Source organism: Sebastes fasciatus, chromosome 3 (genome assembly GCF_043250625.1).
Source record: "Sebastes fasciatus isolate fSebFas1 chromosome 3, fSebFas1.pri, whole genome shotgun sequence".
Classification (NCBI taxonomy): domain Eukaryota; kingdom Metazoa; phylum Chordata; class Actinopteri; order Perciformes; family Sebastidae; genus Sebastes; species Sebastes fasciatus.
In genome coordinates, this window is record NC_133797.1 from 6,742,936 (window position 1) to 6,760,576 (window position 17,641).

Here is a 17,641-nt window from a genome sequence, read left to right on the forward strand (position 1 = left end):
GAGCTGGATTGGACACACTCTAAGAAGCAAAATGGCAATAACCGAGCAGGCGTTGACATGGAACCCACAAGGCAAACGGGGGAGAGGAAGACCCAGAAGATGGCCCAAGACAGACAAGGGTGGAAACTATTCATCAATGGCCTAAGATCCGCAAGGAATACAAAGGCTAAATGAATTTTTTTTTTAAATGAATGTGTCTATGATGAACCAGGCACAGTTGAATGCCTAAACTTATATTTCAGACACACACAGGAAAGCTGCTCTGAAGCCACAGTCACCTACATTTGCATGTTGAATGTTTCTGACTGGACTTTTATAATAATATCTGGTTGAAGCAGAAGTAATTTAAGAAGTTGAGCTCTCATGCGGCCCAAATGGTGAGAAGGTAAAGACTTATTTAACTCTGCTTTCTTTCTTTTCTGTCTCGGAACTGTCTCCTCCTCTCGTTCTTGCTTGAACTTTGTTTCAACACACTTCTTCAGGATGAGAGCGCGGGGTAAGACTCCTCTGCTCTCAGCAGTAGCCTTATCTCAGCTACATCACACTGACTAGTCATTTAGGTTATGTCAACAAGGATTTTCTTTCACTCAGGCTCTGATTCACATTAGATCATTTATGCGGAACTTCGCTCCCTCTCTCGCTTCTCCTTCATGGCTTCTCCGACTGCATTGAGGACGGCAGTAGCCTGAGGAGGGGTGGAGAGCAGGGGGTTGCTGGTTTGAATCCATGAAAGAGTAAAACAAAAAGTACAGACCACCAAGTACAAAAGCCAATATGGTTCAGACTATCAACAGCAAAACATACCAACCACGCTGACTGACCTGTAACGAATCCTGGTTGAGGAATGGAACGCCATCCCACAGCAACGTGTGACTAGGTTGGTGACCAGCATGAGGAGGAGGTGCCAGGCTGTTGTGGCTGAGTATGGATCTTCCACCGCTACTGAGGCTCCTGACGGTGTATTAAATTAATTAAGTGTAAAATTGCCAATATGTCTTGTTTGTTCCTTGTTACTGATAGAGAGTTCAATCATCCAATCCACCAAACAACTCAAAACAAGAGTCAATACCAACAGGAGAATACACTGTTTACCATTGACGGAGCATTTTGGCAAATTTTACTTGGGCGCTACCCATATAGTCAGCTGTGCTGCTCATCCCACAAATGCATGATCCTTACAAGTTGGACATCAATGTGAAGGTAAATAAACAGGCTTTCCAACCATGTAAAATACAATGCCAACTAGCATTGTAACAACAGAGAAATAATCCACCAAACACGAAAGAATTTTTTCTGAGTTTATATATGTAAAAGCATTTATGTTCTCTCGCATGAAGCCATCAAGCTGTTGGACCTCATTCTCCTTTGCCTTTGTCTTGCCATTAATATTTCCTTTTATTTATTGTATACTGTATAACTTACTTTTTTTAATGGAGCTTCCCAGACAAAAAACATTTCACAGGATTGTACTTATATAACCGGTGTGACAATAAACATCTTGAATCTCGAATCTCTACTTTTATTTATTACTATCTCTTAATTTCTCCTGCTTTTTATGTCTTTGTGAAGCACTTTGTACCGTGTTTTTGAAAAGTGCTATAAAAGTAAAGCTATTATTATTATTATTATTATTATATAAAATGTAAATGGATGGCACTTATAGTCCTTTTCTAGCTGGGCCATTATTGCTATCATTATTTGCCTCACCAGCTGAATAAATGAGATCTGGTGTTGTCCACAGGACTTCTCAAACCAGAATGATCTAAAAAGTCTGAAGCAAGCCCTCAGTTATACGTAATTAGCTAAATGCATTATTTGGAAAAGAAAATTAAACTCTACATCATCAGCCTTGATGTGGCAGCAAGAGAATCTGACCTATTTTCGGTCTTTAAGAAATTACAAGAACACACGGAAATAATAAAGGTGGCTGAAAGCTTTTTGTGCTCCACTGCTGTTTGTTTTTTGGATTAGTTCCTTTGCTTGTGCTTTTTCATGCACGTCTGCTGTGGGTTTCTACATGCTGAGTATGTTATGTAATTGTGAGCAAGGCTGTGACTTGGTGTACTCATTTATTTAGCTGATGAAGACTCCCTCTCACGCATTCTTTTCCTCCTCCATCGTCCATCTTTTCCTCAGTCTGCCCCTGCTTCTCCCCCCCGAGAGTGCTTTGTCACTTCTGCTCTGTTCTTCCCTCAGTAGTGGCTTGGCTAATATAGCATGTGATTTGATTGTACCCGCTCCCCGTGTTTGTGTACTATCTGCCTCTCGCTCTTTGTTTAGTGGCCAAAACCAAAATGCAGCCCAGTCCAGCGATGCAGAAAGTGCTTTATGTGTCTCATCCGACTGTGGTTTTCAACAGGAGGTTGGAATCTCAAGCTGGTGGCGGATTAGTTCATTAGTAATATTTTACTGCCTCGTTGCACAAAATGAACATATTATATCAGTGGGGGTTCCCAGATTTCTGGCTTTCCACATACTCCACACCCCAAGGTATTTCAATACATGCCCAAACTCTAAACCACCCCCACTGTGAACTTTTGTTCAGCGATCTGTGCAAGCATTAAGGAACAGACAGCCACCAAACCAGGTGTTGGGCCAAGTTGTTCGTTTCCTGGAAACAATGAGTCCCTGGAATGTTCATGCCAGGGAACAAATATCAAAACAATTAACAATTTGTGTTCTTTTCCTATCCCTTGACATTCAAATAGTTAAAAACAACCTTTATAAAAAGAGCCAAAAAACACCCGATCCTTTCTATTTTCCTGCTGTTGAGCAGAGATTACATTGTTGGTGATGTTATCGCTAACCACCAGCTTCCACTATCCTCTTACAACTAATTCAGGTTTGTAAAACTATGTATTTATATTATTCTGAATGAAAAGTTTGGAAAACAAAGTTTGTCATAACACCTTTGCCATAATGTCTAAAATGCCTAGTCCTAAAGTCAAACAGGCCATTGCAAGGCTGCTCACATTTACATTTATATTTGTTGCACTCATACATATATGATGGAGACATAAAGAAAAAATTACGTCATCGCAGCTTTCACGTGTTGCGCGAAGGCTTCGCAAGTTGTCGCGGTGCTCTGTTGTGCACCTCTGAATTTTTGTAAAGTAAATTAATTATCTGATTAGTTAAAGTAAATTGTAAATTTTAGTAAAATATGATGCACAGTAGCCAGTATAGCCACATGTCCATAAGTACCTACTGAAGCCTACATATTTTTTGGAAAATATTTTTAAAAAAAGTAAATCTGGGCGCCTGGTTAGCTCAGTCGGTAGGGCGGGCGCCCATGTAACAGGCCTCAGTCCTGACCGCGGTGGCCCGGGTTTGAGTCCGGCCTGTGGCCCTTTCCGCATCCACTGTCTCTCTCCCCCCCCTTTCCAAGACTCTATCCACTGTCAATAAAAATGGTAAAATGCCCCCAAAAAATAACTTATAAAAAAAGTAAATCTATCTTTTTAAAATCAAGTTGAAGACAAGTAAACACACCAGCTGAGCACACACACAGACCATGGGAAGAGTTGTCACGGTCTGTATTTGGGTGCAGAGTAATGATTCCAATATATTGGTGAACACTTGCTACAGAAATGAGCAGCAAATCAATCCGACAGTGAAATGGGCTGCTGGATGCATTTACTGAGACAGTTCCTTCCTCTATGCATGATAGTCAATAGGAAAAACAATGACATATCTGTGACCAGAGGCCCAGAATGTTCACATGAATATCTTTATTCTAGCAGAATGTCAAACAGCAGCTTGCCGATGGAATATTTGAACAAATGCAATTGAAAAAACACAAACCTGGCATTTGTGTTTTATTAAAAAGTACAGCATGGAGAATAACAGGTGAGTGAGGGAATGGCCTAGATCAAAAGGTCAAGATCCAGATGTTTAACTCTTTATGGAAACTTGCTCAATTCACATTGTGATGGTGCTGTGAATGAGATAAAGAAAACTTATTTTCTGATTGCTTCATGGCAGTTACGTTCTAAAGCACAAATATATAACCATCAAACACTCAAAAGAGTATTTACTGTGGAGACAGACGCTCATTTCATTCATCACATCCAACGTGTATTAGTATATGCAGCAGTAAATATTTTTTTCTAATGAGTTTTTAGAGTAAATAAGTGGACATACTGAACTGCAGGCTGCAGAGTGTGTTTACTGCTGTGACCACCAGCAGCCCTCGTCTCTGGTCATGTTACTTTTCTATACATCTGTGGACTAATTTGCCTTATCTTCACAGGTCTTTGGACCACGGTGGAAACGCAGGCAACACTGGGCTGAAGGAACCTTTTAGTTCCTTGAAAAGTAAAGTTCCAGGGACTAAAAGACCCTTTTTGGGCCCAATGGCATCAGGTGATGGACCCAGAAGTTGTAATTACATGGTTCAGCCAATATGAGGATTTGCTTCAAAGCTCAGCACTCCTCCTGGGGGGCTGGGAGCCAATATATTGCCTGATATATCAGACCAACAGTAGTTATGGTCTCATTTATTTGAACGTGGCCAGTCCGTCGGCACAGCGGAGGTCGGGTAGATGTTGAGCCAGGCCCAACTTTTGCTTCAACTCAACACGACATCATCCAGCAAGGCGCTGGGTTGGTCAATCACATGCATGCAAGCCAACATTGCTATTTCTGCTGTTTACCTCATGATTATTGTTTTACCAAAGATAAAATAACTGTGATAATTGTAAAATCCTGTCTGTGACTAATGTAAATCGTTATTCTGTTAAACTGATCAACCTTTAAAAGGAACAGTGTGTAACATTTTGGGGGGGGGGGGGGGATCAGAACAGACATGGAATATAATATTCATAACTATCTTTTCATTACCTGAAACTAAGAATCGTTGGCTTTTTGTTAGCTCAGAATGAGCCCTTCGTATCTACATAGGGAGCAGCATCTCTTCAAAAACTCACTTTGTCAGTACTTGTGTACATCCATCTGGGTATCCGGAGTTCCTACCAACCCACAAACTGTGAAATAAGACGACCCAGTCAGTTTTTTGTGGGCTGCCTGGATCAGAAATCATGTGATTCATCAAGTCATTCAGATTTGGCTCCCCTTCCTACTGTATGTCACATGTATGCTCATTAGAATATACCGCCCACAGCTGGAGAACTACCTTAGTAAAGGTGCACAATATTTTTCTCTCTAGCCGATCAGAGCAGACTGGGATTTCAGGAGGGTGTCTTAAAGAGACAGGCGTGTTTCAGACAGACGATGAATACAGGTATATTCAGACAGACAGGAGGAGAAAACATTTTTTTTTTTTAACATTAAAGCATGTAAACATGTTCTGGTATGTATATAAAATGAGTATATGTCCCCTTTAAATGGTCATGGAAAAGGCCAAATGGTCGGAACATGATTGCACTACCCACATCAAAAACTGCTAATTTATTCTTTAGCCCATGTCTTAACTTCTAAGTTTCATAAAAGTATGTTCAGCAGTCTAAAAGCTAACAAACCAATGAAGAAGGACCTAGTGTCCTATAACACTGTCTAGCATGATGCCTTTTCAAGAATAATAAACACAGTGGACACTAGCTCATGCGGCACAGACATTTTATTGACTTCCAACTGCACTGACAGCTGACACAGTGGAAGGAATGATGGTATGAAGACACAATTGAGAAGCGGACAGACAGGCAGAGCGGCATATTTTACAAAGGAAGAGTGAACTATAATATTAGACAAATACGAAGAAGTTGAACACTTAATCAAGACTAAAGGTAACAGTTGAAGCTGCCAAATGCAGGAAGGACAGCTGACAAAAGAAAAAACTCCTGATGTTTGAATGCGTAAATTAACAGATTTATTAATTTAACGGAATACTCAAAAGTCAGATATAGTTGTCTGGATATAAATAGCTTTTAGATGAGTTATGAATGAATGGATTACACTTCATTATGCCCATTAACAAGGACACGGTGTGTATGACTATTTCAGCCTTCTCTCAGCTGCGTCCTCGTCTCCGGCGGTGTGAAACGGACTTGAGAGCAAGTAAAAAAAAGTAAATATAAAAATATACTTCAAAGCGGTAAACACCCACAGCATAAATCCAGCTGTCCTTCCTGCATGTGTCAGTTTAAACTGTGTTGTTTTTAATCTGGATTATGACTGTAACTTCTTCGTATTTGTGTAATATTATCATACGATCTGCTCACCGAGCTCTGATTGGTTAGTAGGCGGTGCTTTTATACGAGTTGATCTCTTATCTGGAACATAACCTGCTGCGGAGCAGGTTTGCTTACCATGGCGATCTACCCCAGTGAGAAGTGATCCACCTTCGTATGACGGAAAACCCTGAAGGGTTAACCCTGAAGTTACCTCGCTAACGCCAAATCCTGCTTCGTAGTCCAGGCCTCAGGTCACTTATGTGAAGCACACATGTACATCATCACACAGACACATTATGTAGAAATGATTTCATACGCTCGTTGTACCAGCATGTTGGACAGAATAACAGCAAAATAATAAACTTCTGATCTTAACAGCAGGTAGTCTTGGAAAACAATGTGGTATTATGATCCACAGATACAACATGTTTTTAAAAGCCATTTGGCACCATGAAAGATATATAAAATAAGAAATGGTGTTTGTCTGCTGCCTCGTGTTGGTACAGTTGAAAAAAGAAAACAGAAACTTTGACTCACCAACTGAAGACAGCAACATCTTTCAGAAAACAATTTTAAAATGGTCATTAAAACACCATATCCCCTACAGGGAATGAGTGTATATATAGCAGTATATATATATAATATATATATATATATATATATATATATATATATATATTACATACAGTGTGTAGTGTGTAAAGATAAGAGAAGGGCAGTGCTAATAATGGAATAATTGGGCCGCATTCACAAAGCCGCTCCATTAATCTGGCAAATTGGTGTTATTTTGTAATTTAAAAGCAATTATCTTGTTAGCCTTGAAGAACCAGAGCTACCACAGGTCATAGGTGTGCTGTCAAAGCTTTACGGGAGCCGTAGTTAAAGCTGAAGTACACCATTAGATGACCATTTCAATTTTCAAAGAGCGTCCAGTTAAAAATAAAATACAATAAAAAGTAAAACACAGTGGCTACAAACAGATTGGATGAACCACATTGCAAAAAAAAACTGACTAACTGGGAAGCTTCCAGTGTGAATGTGAAAGGTCAAACGAACTGAATGTCAAGGTGCCTCTACACTAATCTGGAATGTTGTTTGAAAGGAGGGAAAAAAAAAAAAAGCCCAACAGATTCATGTTTTTCCCCTGTGCAGACAGCCATGAGGAGATCTGATTCACCACACAAAAGATTTTAAAATCAAACACTCAAGAAAAGTGTGTTCAGAGTCCCGGTGTATGCCCAAACCCAAAGGGAGTTCTAAAAGAAAAGAAGTGTGAAAGCAGCATTGAAAGACCTTCTGCCACAGCCATCCACAAAGGGGCGAAGCGTCAAATTAAACTATCTTGAATATCCGGTTAATCAAAATATCAAAAGATGCCAAAGTCGAGGTATCCTTCAGTTTTCCTTTGGACAAAGCAGGGGGGCAAGAAGACATACAGAAAAGAGGCATCAAAGTCCCTTTCAATCTTGTCATCCTCCCTCTACTTCTCGCCTCATTCAGCAGCTCCCCAAGGTGAGCCGTTTGCATTTTCACTTGGTCGCGCTGCTCGGCATTCCAGGCTTGTTAATGGAATTAAAATCAATGACAATCTCAGTCTTCTTGGACACGAACTTCCTGCCAGAGCACACAGAGGGGGAAAAAACAACACACGCATTAGTCAGGGACACAGGTATGAGGACACACATGGAAAACAGCACATAAAAACATGGATGAGGATGAAAGTCACTTCTTCATTATCTTATCAAGTCATACTTTCATCTGCCTCCCCCCCCCTGAAACGTTTTCACAAGGTCTGGGCAAATTGTAAAGAAGTGTGAGAGAGAAAGTGAGTAAGACCAAGAAGGGCAAAAAGACCCCCTAAAAACATTACAGTTTAATACAAACCCTAACAACTTTATTGTTTATGACAATTTGTCATGTAAAAGCTTGTCTCTCTGTGACCAGAGGCCTTGTACTATGAAGCCAGTTCAACATAACCTTATCTGGTTTAACCAACAACCGTGATCACACTAATGCCTCGGCCACACCGGGAACAGGCGGCTGTGTTATGTTGCTTTTTATTTTGGCATCCGTGTTAACAGGTTAGAGAAGCGCTCAGCTGCATTGTCAGCTGCTCTTCTAGAGATTCGAGGCCTCACCTATTTACATTTGCACTTTTACTCAAAAAAGATTTTCAATGCCGGACTTTTGTCTGTCATACTAATGTACTGTAATATTACTACTTTTACTTAAAGGGACTCTATGTAAGAATCAGAAATGTCTTGTTAACAGCGACACCTGTGGCCGTTAAGTCAACGAAAGTCAGCGTCCTGTTGATCACGCTTATGCTCGCTCTACATAGACATGAGCGAGCATCGCTCAAAACAGTGAGGCGACACACGTCAGCTAAAACCACAATATCACTCTATATTTCAGCTGCTTGGCAGTAATGTTAGCTGACCAGACAAAGGTCTCTCCATGAACCGATGCTGATCCTAGTGTTGGCTTTTCCTGTCTCAGCCTCCCGACCGCGGTCGGAGGGAACAGGGAATACACTGGAGTTTTATCGGAGACGATAACGTTACTCGTTGCGGAGCCCCGTCACTTCACAAGACACGGGAAACCTCTCTTGGTCTGGAGGAGCTGCAGCATTTATTTCTGCACAAACTTCCACTGTACATTCACTAGATATTCTCAGACCTACTAACTCTTCTGCAGTGTGTAGTGTGCGCGCATGCACGTGAGTTTTTGTCTTATCCCCGTGGAATGAGTTAATCAGCCAATTTGAAGAAAATCAAGGTATACTGATTATTAGCACAATAACAATATCAACCTTGAATTCTAAAATATTAGTACTTCCGTGTCAGTAAACTGTGTGGCAAAGTAACAAGTTGCTCTGCTGTTTATACGTATTAAACTCAGCCTTCTGGCTCATTCTAAAAAGGTCCTTACTATTCACTCTTTCGTCACCTTTAGTCTGTTTCCACCACGCCTCCATGTTTTCCTGTCTATGTGTAGTCTTCTTGCCAGACATGACATTGTCAGAGACAGACAATTGCAGCAGAGGCACTAGGAACTATTTCTCATCTTGAGAGACCTGACCAGATCTGACCTTTAATTTAATCCACCAGGAAGCCTCTGGCATGCCTTGGAGCACTTAAAGCACCCTCAAAAAATGTGTCATCGCCGCCCGCCTCCTGCATGTCATGACTGCAACTGTTCACTGTGGTGGATCAAATCCTCTCAAAATCAGGACAGGAGTCAGGCAGGTTTGTGTCATAGCTCCCGTTGCATTCACCATCTACTTGAGTGCTTGAGCTGTGTTGTGTCCATGAGAAGTTCCCATCAGCCCACTATAGTTGTTTGGTGTATTTTTGTTATGAATAACTGGTCAAATGTGGAGGACATCAAATTATTTTCAGTAGCAGTTACAATGGAAGTACACAAAGGTTTTCACCTCAAACCTCAATGATGACTAAATCTATTCCAACACAGCACAGATGTTTGACAATTTGCAATGTGATGCTAAGAAGTTGGGGAAGGATGTTGGTGCCACAAAGGAGGTTAATTACAACACCATCACCAAAAAAAGATATTATCAGGGTGAAATTTTCCGTTAAGGCAAGGAAGCAACACGTCCACTTGTTATTTTGTTTCTCTCCTGTTGTTGCTTTCAGCTGGTGGTATTGTTATTAAGTTCCTTTATATATATATATATGTGTGTGTGTATGTATCCCTTGACCTTGTGTAATAATAAAACACAAACGACACTTCCACTTGTTCCTATGTGCCAAAGCAAACTTGTTACTCACCCGTATTTTATGTTTGCCGTATGTAGCATAATTTTGGAAGCAGTCACCTCTGGTGTGTCTTGGTACTTATCAGAAATATAGACCACTTCCTTAATACCTGGACAGAGGAAGGGAGGGAGGGAGGGATGGAGGGATTATGGAGAGACGCAGAAGGCAGCGGTGCAAAATAAAAAATATTATAAGCATACTTGACAACCCTCACGATTTTCCCGGGAGACTCCCGTTTTTCATTCCCCTGTCCCGTATTTATGGAAAGTTTTCACACTTTTTTTCCCTTTTTCGTCATCTTAAACCACTAGTGGGGATTTAGACTTGTGAAGGCTAAATGAAGCATTCAGGGTGTCTGATGCATTGCTTTGGGAAATATGTTCATTACTCGAGGCTTCATTCCAAACAGTGCAAATTGACCATCTACTGGTGCTACCAGGCGGCAACCTCCAGCTCTGAAAAGTGAAGCCGATGTGAAAACGCTTCAACTTGCATTCTTTCTAATAGCCAGCAGGGGGCGACTCCTCTGAAAGAAGTCTGATTGTATAGAAGTCTATGAGAAAATGAGCCTACTTCTCACTTGATTTATTACCTCAGTAAACATTATAAACATGAGTCTCAATCGCAGGGGATGCTTTAGGGCGGGGCAAACTTCTGATTGACAGGTCGCCACACCTGCATTACACACAAAGCCACGCACCATACAGCGTGATGTAAAAAGCTGCTTTCTTCCTTGTGACTTCAAAATAAATCTCGGAATGTAACTCAAATTAAAATTTTATTAATTTCCTTTTAACACTGACCATAACAGTGATAAAATCCTGCAACATTTCAATATAGGAAAAATATAAAAGATAATATTTTTTATTGTTTGACGATATATATATTGTCATATCGCCAAGCACTAGTTGAAACAGTTTATTCATTTTGCATCAGTAGGTGCAGGTGAGTCTGGAGCAAACAGCAACTTTAAATAGTCACTTTTGAAATATACAGTATGTGAAAATAATTCCCACGGATGCTTGCGGACAAGGCTGAGAGACTGAGTTTGGGTGATTGAACATTAGCCGGCCGGCAATGGATCCGGTCATTACTGGGAGCAAAATGACCTAGGAAAACAGTGATAATATTATTCAAAAATATTTTGATATTTTGATTTGAAGGGGCTTTGCCAAGAAACATTTTTAGACATTGGACGTTGAAACAAAATATGGACACACCAACCTTAAGCAGTTAAAACACAAAAAAATAATATCAATAACATAAAATATCATTAAAAGGCCTTCAAAAATCAGTATGAGTCTACCAATAGTCACAGCTGACTGGAGGTGTGTGTGTGTGTGTGTGTGTGTGTGTGTGTGTGTGTGTGTGTGTGTGTGTGTGTGTGTGTGTGTGTGTGTGTGTGTGTGTGTGTGTGTGTGTGTGGTAAACACCCACCAGACTGGATGATGAGCTTGGCACACTCGTTGCAGGGGAACAAAGCCACATAGATGGTGCAGCCTTTCACATCGGCGCCGTTCTTGTTCATGATGGCATTCAGCTCTGCGTGGCACACTGTGGGACGGAGCATTGAGATGATCCAGAGTCAATACTAGACATTGGGAGTTTTCTTGTTTTAAGTTGTAGGTTGTATTGCAAAAAAAAAAGCCGTAAGCAAACCTTTGGAGACAGAAGAGCATAATATACCAGAACCTGCCTCCTAAGATGGAACAGACCAGAAACACTTCCTTCTCCTAAACGCTTCGCTGTCCGAAATAATCATTACAATATGTAATCATAATAAATAAACTTAACAGATTGCCATTATTATATATATTACTACCGGTTCTAGTATTACGGTGTACTGCATTTCTGTGTGTGGTTTGTCTAAGTGGTGTTGCCGTACCCCAGCAGAAGCCATTGCTCAACTCTGCACAGCAAACCATAAGACAAGTGGAAATTTTTCTTCAAATATTACGACTTTATCCTCATTAAATTACGACTTTCTGGACTTCTCAGAGAATGTGTGGGAAATGTTTTGTATGTGCAGAAAGTTTTGACCATGAGCAGAAATCTTGCCACATGCACATTTAAAAGAGGTCACGTGCCCAAACAAAAGAGGGAAGACTAAATCATGTCTTCAGCAGAGATAACTAAAACATGTTCAGCCCAATTTATTTTTATACGGCTGCAAATCATAACAGAAATTAGTTGAAAGTAATACAGAATGCCTGAGAGCCTTACTGCATACATACAGTATATATTCCATTATATTTTTAGATTTTTAATAGTTGCCTGGCACCCGAATGTTTTTATTTTATTTTGTTTAAGGTTAAAGGAATACATACACATACTTGTAAAGGGGCATAAAGATAGCAACATATAAAAAACGGTACTACCCGCTGTAATAGTGCAGTGTCAAGAGGTAAGTTCATATACATACAATCAACCTCATATATAGATACATATATCTGTATTTACACACGCATTCATGTACATATCCACAATTACAGTATCTATCTTTAGTTGACCTTTATCGACATTATTTATTTATTAACTTTTGTTTGACTCAAAGTATCCCACCCACGTTCAAAAAATTATATTTTGTTCTTTATTCCTATTAACATCTTTCTCAAGAACCCACTTATGTTTCAAAAACATTTTGAAACGTTCAGTGTTTAATTGCTGTTTTTTTGTAGCTTTAAATATATATATATATATATATATATATATTATATATATATATATATGCTTTCCCCATCATAATGATAATAATGATGTTCAGGTATTTTACTTCTTTATAATCCCTTAAATCACCAAACATTATGGATAAAGGACAACTATAGAAACTGAGATCCACTTTTCAACTTTAATCCAAAATAATGTAACTTCCTTACAATACCAAAATAAATGAATGTCTGACTCCTCTTCCTCCTCACAAAATCTACAGAAGTCACATTGTTGGATGCCCCATTTTTATTTTTAGCATTTTCTTAGTAGGCAAGTGTTTGTAGATTAGTTTTAGTTGTAAAATTCTATTGGAGACATCAAAAGAAGTTGTGTAAATACATGCAAATACTTTCCCCCATGGGATACATTTGTCTAACATATCTTCCCATTTTGACTGAATAGCTACTGGAGCAGCAGACATGTTTTTAAGATGCATGTATAGCTGATATATTTTCTTGTTTATTTTTCTCTTACTCATCCATGCTGTATCCTTAATGTAGGGGCAACGTGCCATTTGTTTTGTACATAATGATAGCTTCCTTTTCCAGATCTGAGGTATAGCTGCAACAGAGTTGATTATATGTAAAAAGGTCACAAACATTACCGTATACTATTTTAAGTGGCACCCCGAATTTTGTGTTTAACTAAAAAAAGGACAAAAAACACCTTGCTGTTGAATTATTTTTTTTTGATGCATTCTCAGTGTTTCAAGCTCCACAAACAATTCACCTCCATTGTATTGGGGTGGAGGTACAAGTCTCAGTCTAAATACTACTTGGTCAATTTAGTCAAGGTGCTCATTATGAGTGGAGACGGATGTAGATTACTTATTTGCCCTCTATCCCAACCTAAACTGAGCACAAAGGGAGAAGGGAAGAGAGAAAAGACAGAAGATAATGGAGAAAGATAAAGAAGAATGCAAGAGAAGAGAATGGAGAAAGAGCGAAATTTCTTCATTATTTATCCTCTACCACCCTCTACAGGCATGAAGAGATCTCAGCAGCACAGTGAGGAAAAATAATGAATTACAGTCTTTCCAAAATCCTCCCACACAATCTAAGATGAATACCATGGAGTTATGTGCTGTGGTGGATGAAACCAGTACTTTGTTGTTGTACATTGTACATGTACATTTTCTTCAACCAAACAGTTTGATTCCAAAAAATAATGAAACCAAAATGATTATCCAAAATTAAAGCAAGAAGTGTGTGTGTGTGTGTGTGTGTGTGTGTGTGTGTGTGTGTGTACAAGCATTATTACCAAAAAGGTATTTTTTTTTGAGTTCGTCGTCCCCTTCACGTCCCCAGGGTAGCTTGTCATCACCACAGCCATTGGGCATCCCATTGTAACCGATGCCAACTATGTTATTTTCCTGGTTCACTATACACGCCCCCACCTGCAGAGAGGGAGAGGTTCCACAGTTAATTCTATCTGTACACTCAGGGAATCAAATTAGCATTAGGCCACCTTTTACCGACTGACACGCTTGCACCGCAAATGAGACACACACACATTCGTCATCACCCATTCCTCATTAAAATAGTTTATTTTTTTGCTTTTTATTGGTCTGGCTATTTTCTGCGGTAATTGTCAAATCCGTTGTAGGCTTGCTGGTCTGCTAACATCGCCTGATGTTGCCATGTCGCTGATGTCAGAAGGGGGCGCAATGTCTGTGAATTTGATCGGATAGAAATTTAAACTGGTTTACAATGTGACTTTGTGTTATCAAATTTATGTCCATATTCTTGTAACTTTTAGTGAGCCACTCAGACACAGGTAACGAGCTACTTGCTGCTCTAAAGGCTGGACATGAATAGGATCCCTTACAGTTCTGCTTGCTTTATGGTGGACATCCATTTCTTTCAACCATCCTGTTCTTCTACACATGCAAATACTTGGTGTACAGCATTGTCCTATTTTATTTACTTGCAATAATGACTGTTTTAAGAGCTTATGGGCCTCGCTGGTCCGCTCCCCCTGTGCTGCACAACTAACCTGTTGAGCCAAATAAAAACTTCTTCCAGTTATGCCATTATGGAAGTGAGAATATGAACATGAATCTAGAATACTAAGATACTATAAGCAGTGGAACAAAATAAGAAAAAGAACTTAAGCCACAAATAAGAGTTCAGACGGTCATGTAATGAAGAGGGCTGCAGGGAATAGGTGGAGTCAACCTGCGCTCATACTGGGACCCACTGACACTACCAGAACCAAGGATGAATACAAACTAAACTGGGAAAAAAAAGTTTGTAAACTTGTGTTTGGTGGATTATTTCTCTGTTGTTACAATGCTAATTGGCATTGTATCATACATCGTTGGAAAGCCTGTTTATTTACCTTCACAATGATGCCCAACTTGTAAGGATCATGTATTTGTGGGATGAGCAGCACAGCTGATTATGTGGGTAGCGCCCAAGAAAAATTTGCCAAAATGCTCCGCCAATGGTAACCAGTGTATTCGCCTTTTGGTATTGACTCTTGTTGTGAGGTCCAGGTGCTGCCAAACATGTGCCTGATTTGCCTGGGGCCTGCTGGGTGCCGCACCCTACTAAAGTGATCATTTGATGTCTGCTCCAAGCGTTGGCATGCCACCTTTGTCTAATCTGGATAAGGCCCGCGCAATAGGGCAAGTTGAAGCTGGTGTTCCGCAAAACCAATTTGCATCCTGGTTGAGGAATGGAACGCCATCCCACAGCAACGTGTCACCAGGTGTGTGACCAGCATGCAATTTTTACTTGCAGCCTTTTCTATTTGGCGGTGCTGCATGCTTATAAGATAAGATAAGATAAGATAAGATAAGATGAACCTTTATTAATCCCTGAGTGAAACACAGGAGAGATAAAGGTATACAAAAATTATAAAACAATAATAGAGATATAAAAGATACAGAGTGAATGGGTGAACATAGTGTGTACAGTCCGTCAATAAATAAATGTAGTATGTGCAATAAATAAATGTGCAGTCTATAAAGTGGTATATAGGATATATAGTGTAAGTAAGTGTAAAGTGCGCCAGTGGTTAGAGTCCAAGATGGTTGCAGATAGTGCATGTTAAAAGGCAGATAGTGCATGTTTAAACTTCTTAAAGTCCTAATAGTTGTCATATGGGGGTCAGTCTTGGTTGTGGAGCCTGATTGCTACCAGCATGAAGGACTGACCCAGGCGCTTTGTGCTGTGCCGAGGGGGGATGAGTCTGTGGCTGAAGGTGCAGTACAGTGTTTAAGGGATGTCATTTGACAGTTATATTTGGCTTCATGATGTTTACATAGCCCCTTGTTCAGTATAACTTGCATAAATTAATTTAATGATTTATTGTGGGTGAAGTTTATAATTTACTAGATGAACTGGTGATTTATCAGAAATATTTTAAATGTGATTAATAAAAAATTCTGAAGTTTAATCATAGTCGTAGTTTTATATATTTAACATTAATTAAATGTACAGTGTCAAACACACACCTGTGAGCTTGGGTCTCGGCTCCTTTGGGCCGACAGACAGGCTACAGCCATAAAGTAGTCTGACCCTTCCAGGATGTCTTCCCTCTTCTTAGTTGGGCTGCTACAGAGAAACACACAAAAAGACAGAGAGAGAATGTAAAGTTAGATTTTAGTTTTAGTTTTAGTTAAAGCAACAGCATACATATTGCTGTACTGCTGGCAGGTGCAGTCAGCTACTCATTACAGGGATGCAGAGGAAGATCTGCTGATTCCACATTATACAGAGACAGTGATGTGATCCAAGTGATAAAATAAGAACAGACCTCTTTTTTCTTTCTTTCTACATGCATACACATAGGTGCCTGTAATGTTGACATGTTACAATTAATGTCAATAAACAATGAATGTTGACATCTATGTCTGGTGTTTTTCAGAGTAATTAGATAAAGATTAATAAAAACAATGTTCATATGTGTGACAGACTAAATCCCTGATCAAGACAAATAGGTTTGACCTTTAAGCAAATTCAGTACAATTAAATTTACCAATGCTGAAACTTTTGTGTCATGTTAAAATGGCCAGTGAGTAAATAATAACAAACTCAATATTTAACACAAAAACATAATAATAGCATATAGTTCATACTCCCGTGAAGCAGTAGACATTGCCTGTCAATATTCACATTGGTAAACAGATGACGCAGGTTATCAGGGTTATGATATGAACTAATATTAAGGATGGAGAACAACAACATTTGTGGTTAAGGCTGCCGCTATAAATTATTTTGAATATAAATATCAGATTACCTGTACCAGTTATACCTGTGTATTTTAACACAGTGCTACTCACACTGAAGTAAAAGAGACAAATTCTTCTTCCACCACCAAAAAGTAACCGCGATGACATTTTTTGTAAGTTGGATATTCTACAGACATTTTTCTTATTCAGTATCACCCCATGTTAACTCACCATTCAGCCCTTGCTTAACCGCTGGGGGCTGACCAAAGCACCAACAATATATTAATGTTTAAATGACCAACAAAACTGTTTCACATAAAAAAAACAAATGTTGGCTGGGTAGCCGTCTCCACCGCGGCTTCTCTGATCAGCTGTTCACAGACTGACTGACTGTGTGTTGATGTGAGTGGAGAGCTCCGACACAGAGCAGCAGAGGAGAGGATGAAGTGTTAACCATCCCTAAATGTAATGATTTTTCGGATTCATCGTGTTCACAGCCTTTTGCGATATGTTCATCGCGCATGTTCATATCACGATGAAAATACAATTTATGGGTCTATTTCTTATATTTCTCATACAGGGTCGGCGCCAGAGTATTAGGGGCGGACGGGCAATCAGCTTTGACGGGGGGGGGTTTATTAAGTGTATATTTAACATTATCATGTTTCATGAAAGAAATTAACTGACAGAGAGGTGTATACATACTGCCACTTATGCGCACAGGCTCGCACGGACGCATACACATGCTGTTATGGCCACAAAAACAGGTTATAAACTAACACCGTGTCCTAACTTGAGCGTCCGACTATCGCGCCGCATCGCACATCTGACGCTCTCTGTCCACA

General features: G+C 39.7%; 1 protein-coding gene and 1 long non-coding RNA gene across 2 annotated transcripts; both read right to left on the reverse strand.

The window, feature by feature from the left end:
* Positions 1 to 5,560: 5,560 nt before the first annotated feature.
* LOC141763667 (uncharacterized) lies at positions 5,561 to 8,669 on the reverse strand. Its single transcript, XR_012593109.1, has 2 exons — positions 8,317 to 8,669; positions 5,561 to 7,868 (listed from the first exon to the last, which is right to left on the reverse strand). It is a non-coding gene; the product is annotated as an uncharacterized LOC141763667 (long non-coding RNA).
* A 1,249-nt stretch (positions 8,670 to 9,918) lies between these two features.
* On the reverse strand, positions 9,919 to 17,278 carry LOC141765406 (deoxycytidylate deaminase-like). Its single transcript, XM_074631458.1, has 5 exons — positions 17,028 to 17,278; positions 16,080 to 16,179; positions 13,880 to 14,015; positions 11,348 to 11,464; positions 9,919 to 10,019 (listed from the first exon to the last, which is right to left on the reverse strand). The coding sequence occupies exons 2-5, from the start codon at positions 16,128 to 16,130 to the stop codon at positions 9,919 to 9,921; spliced, it is 405 nt and encodes a 134-aa protein (XP_074487559.1). The 5' UTR covers positions 16,131 to 16,179; positions 17,028 to 17,278.
* Positions 17,279 to 17,641: the final 363 nt, after the last annotated feature.

Excerpts from the sequence above, each read along its gene's own strand:
- LOC141765406 (XM_074631458.1), bottom strand. The coding sequence starts at position 16,130 with ATGGCTGTAGCCTGTCTGTCGGCCCAAAGGAGCCGAGACCCAAGCTCA. Across the intron at positions 14,016-16,079 it reads GCCGAGACCCAAGCTCACAG|GTGGGGGCGTGTATAGTGAA; the intron begins GTGTGTGTTTGA and ends CCCTCTCTGCAG. Across the intron at positions 10,020-11,347 it reads CAAGCTCATCATCCAGTCTG|GTATTAAGGAAGTGGTCTAT; the intron begins GTGGGTGTTTAC and ends TCCTCTGTCCAG.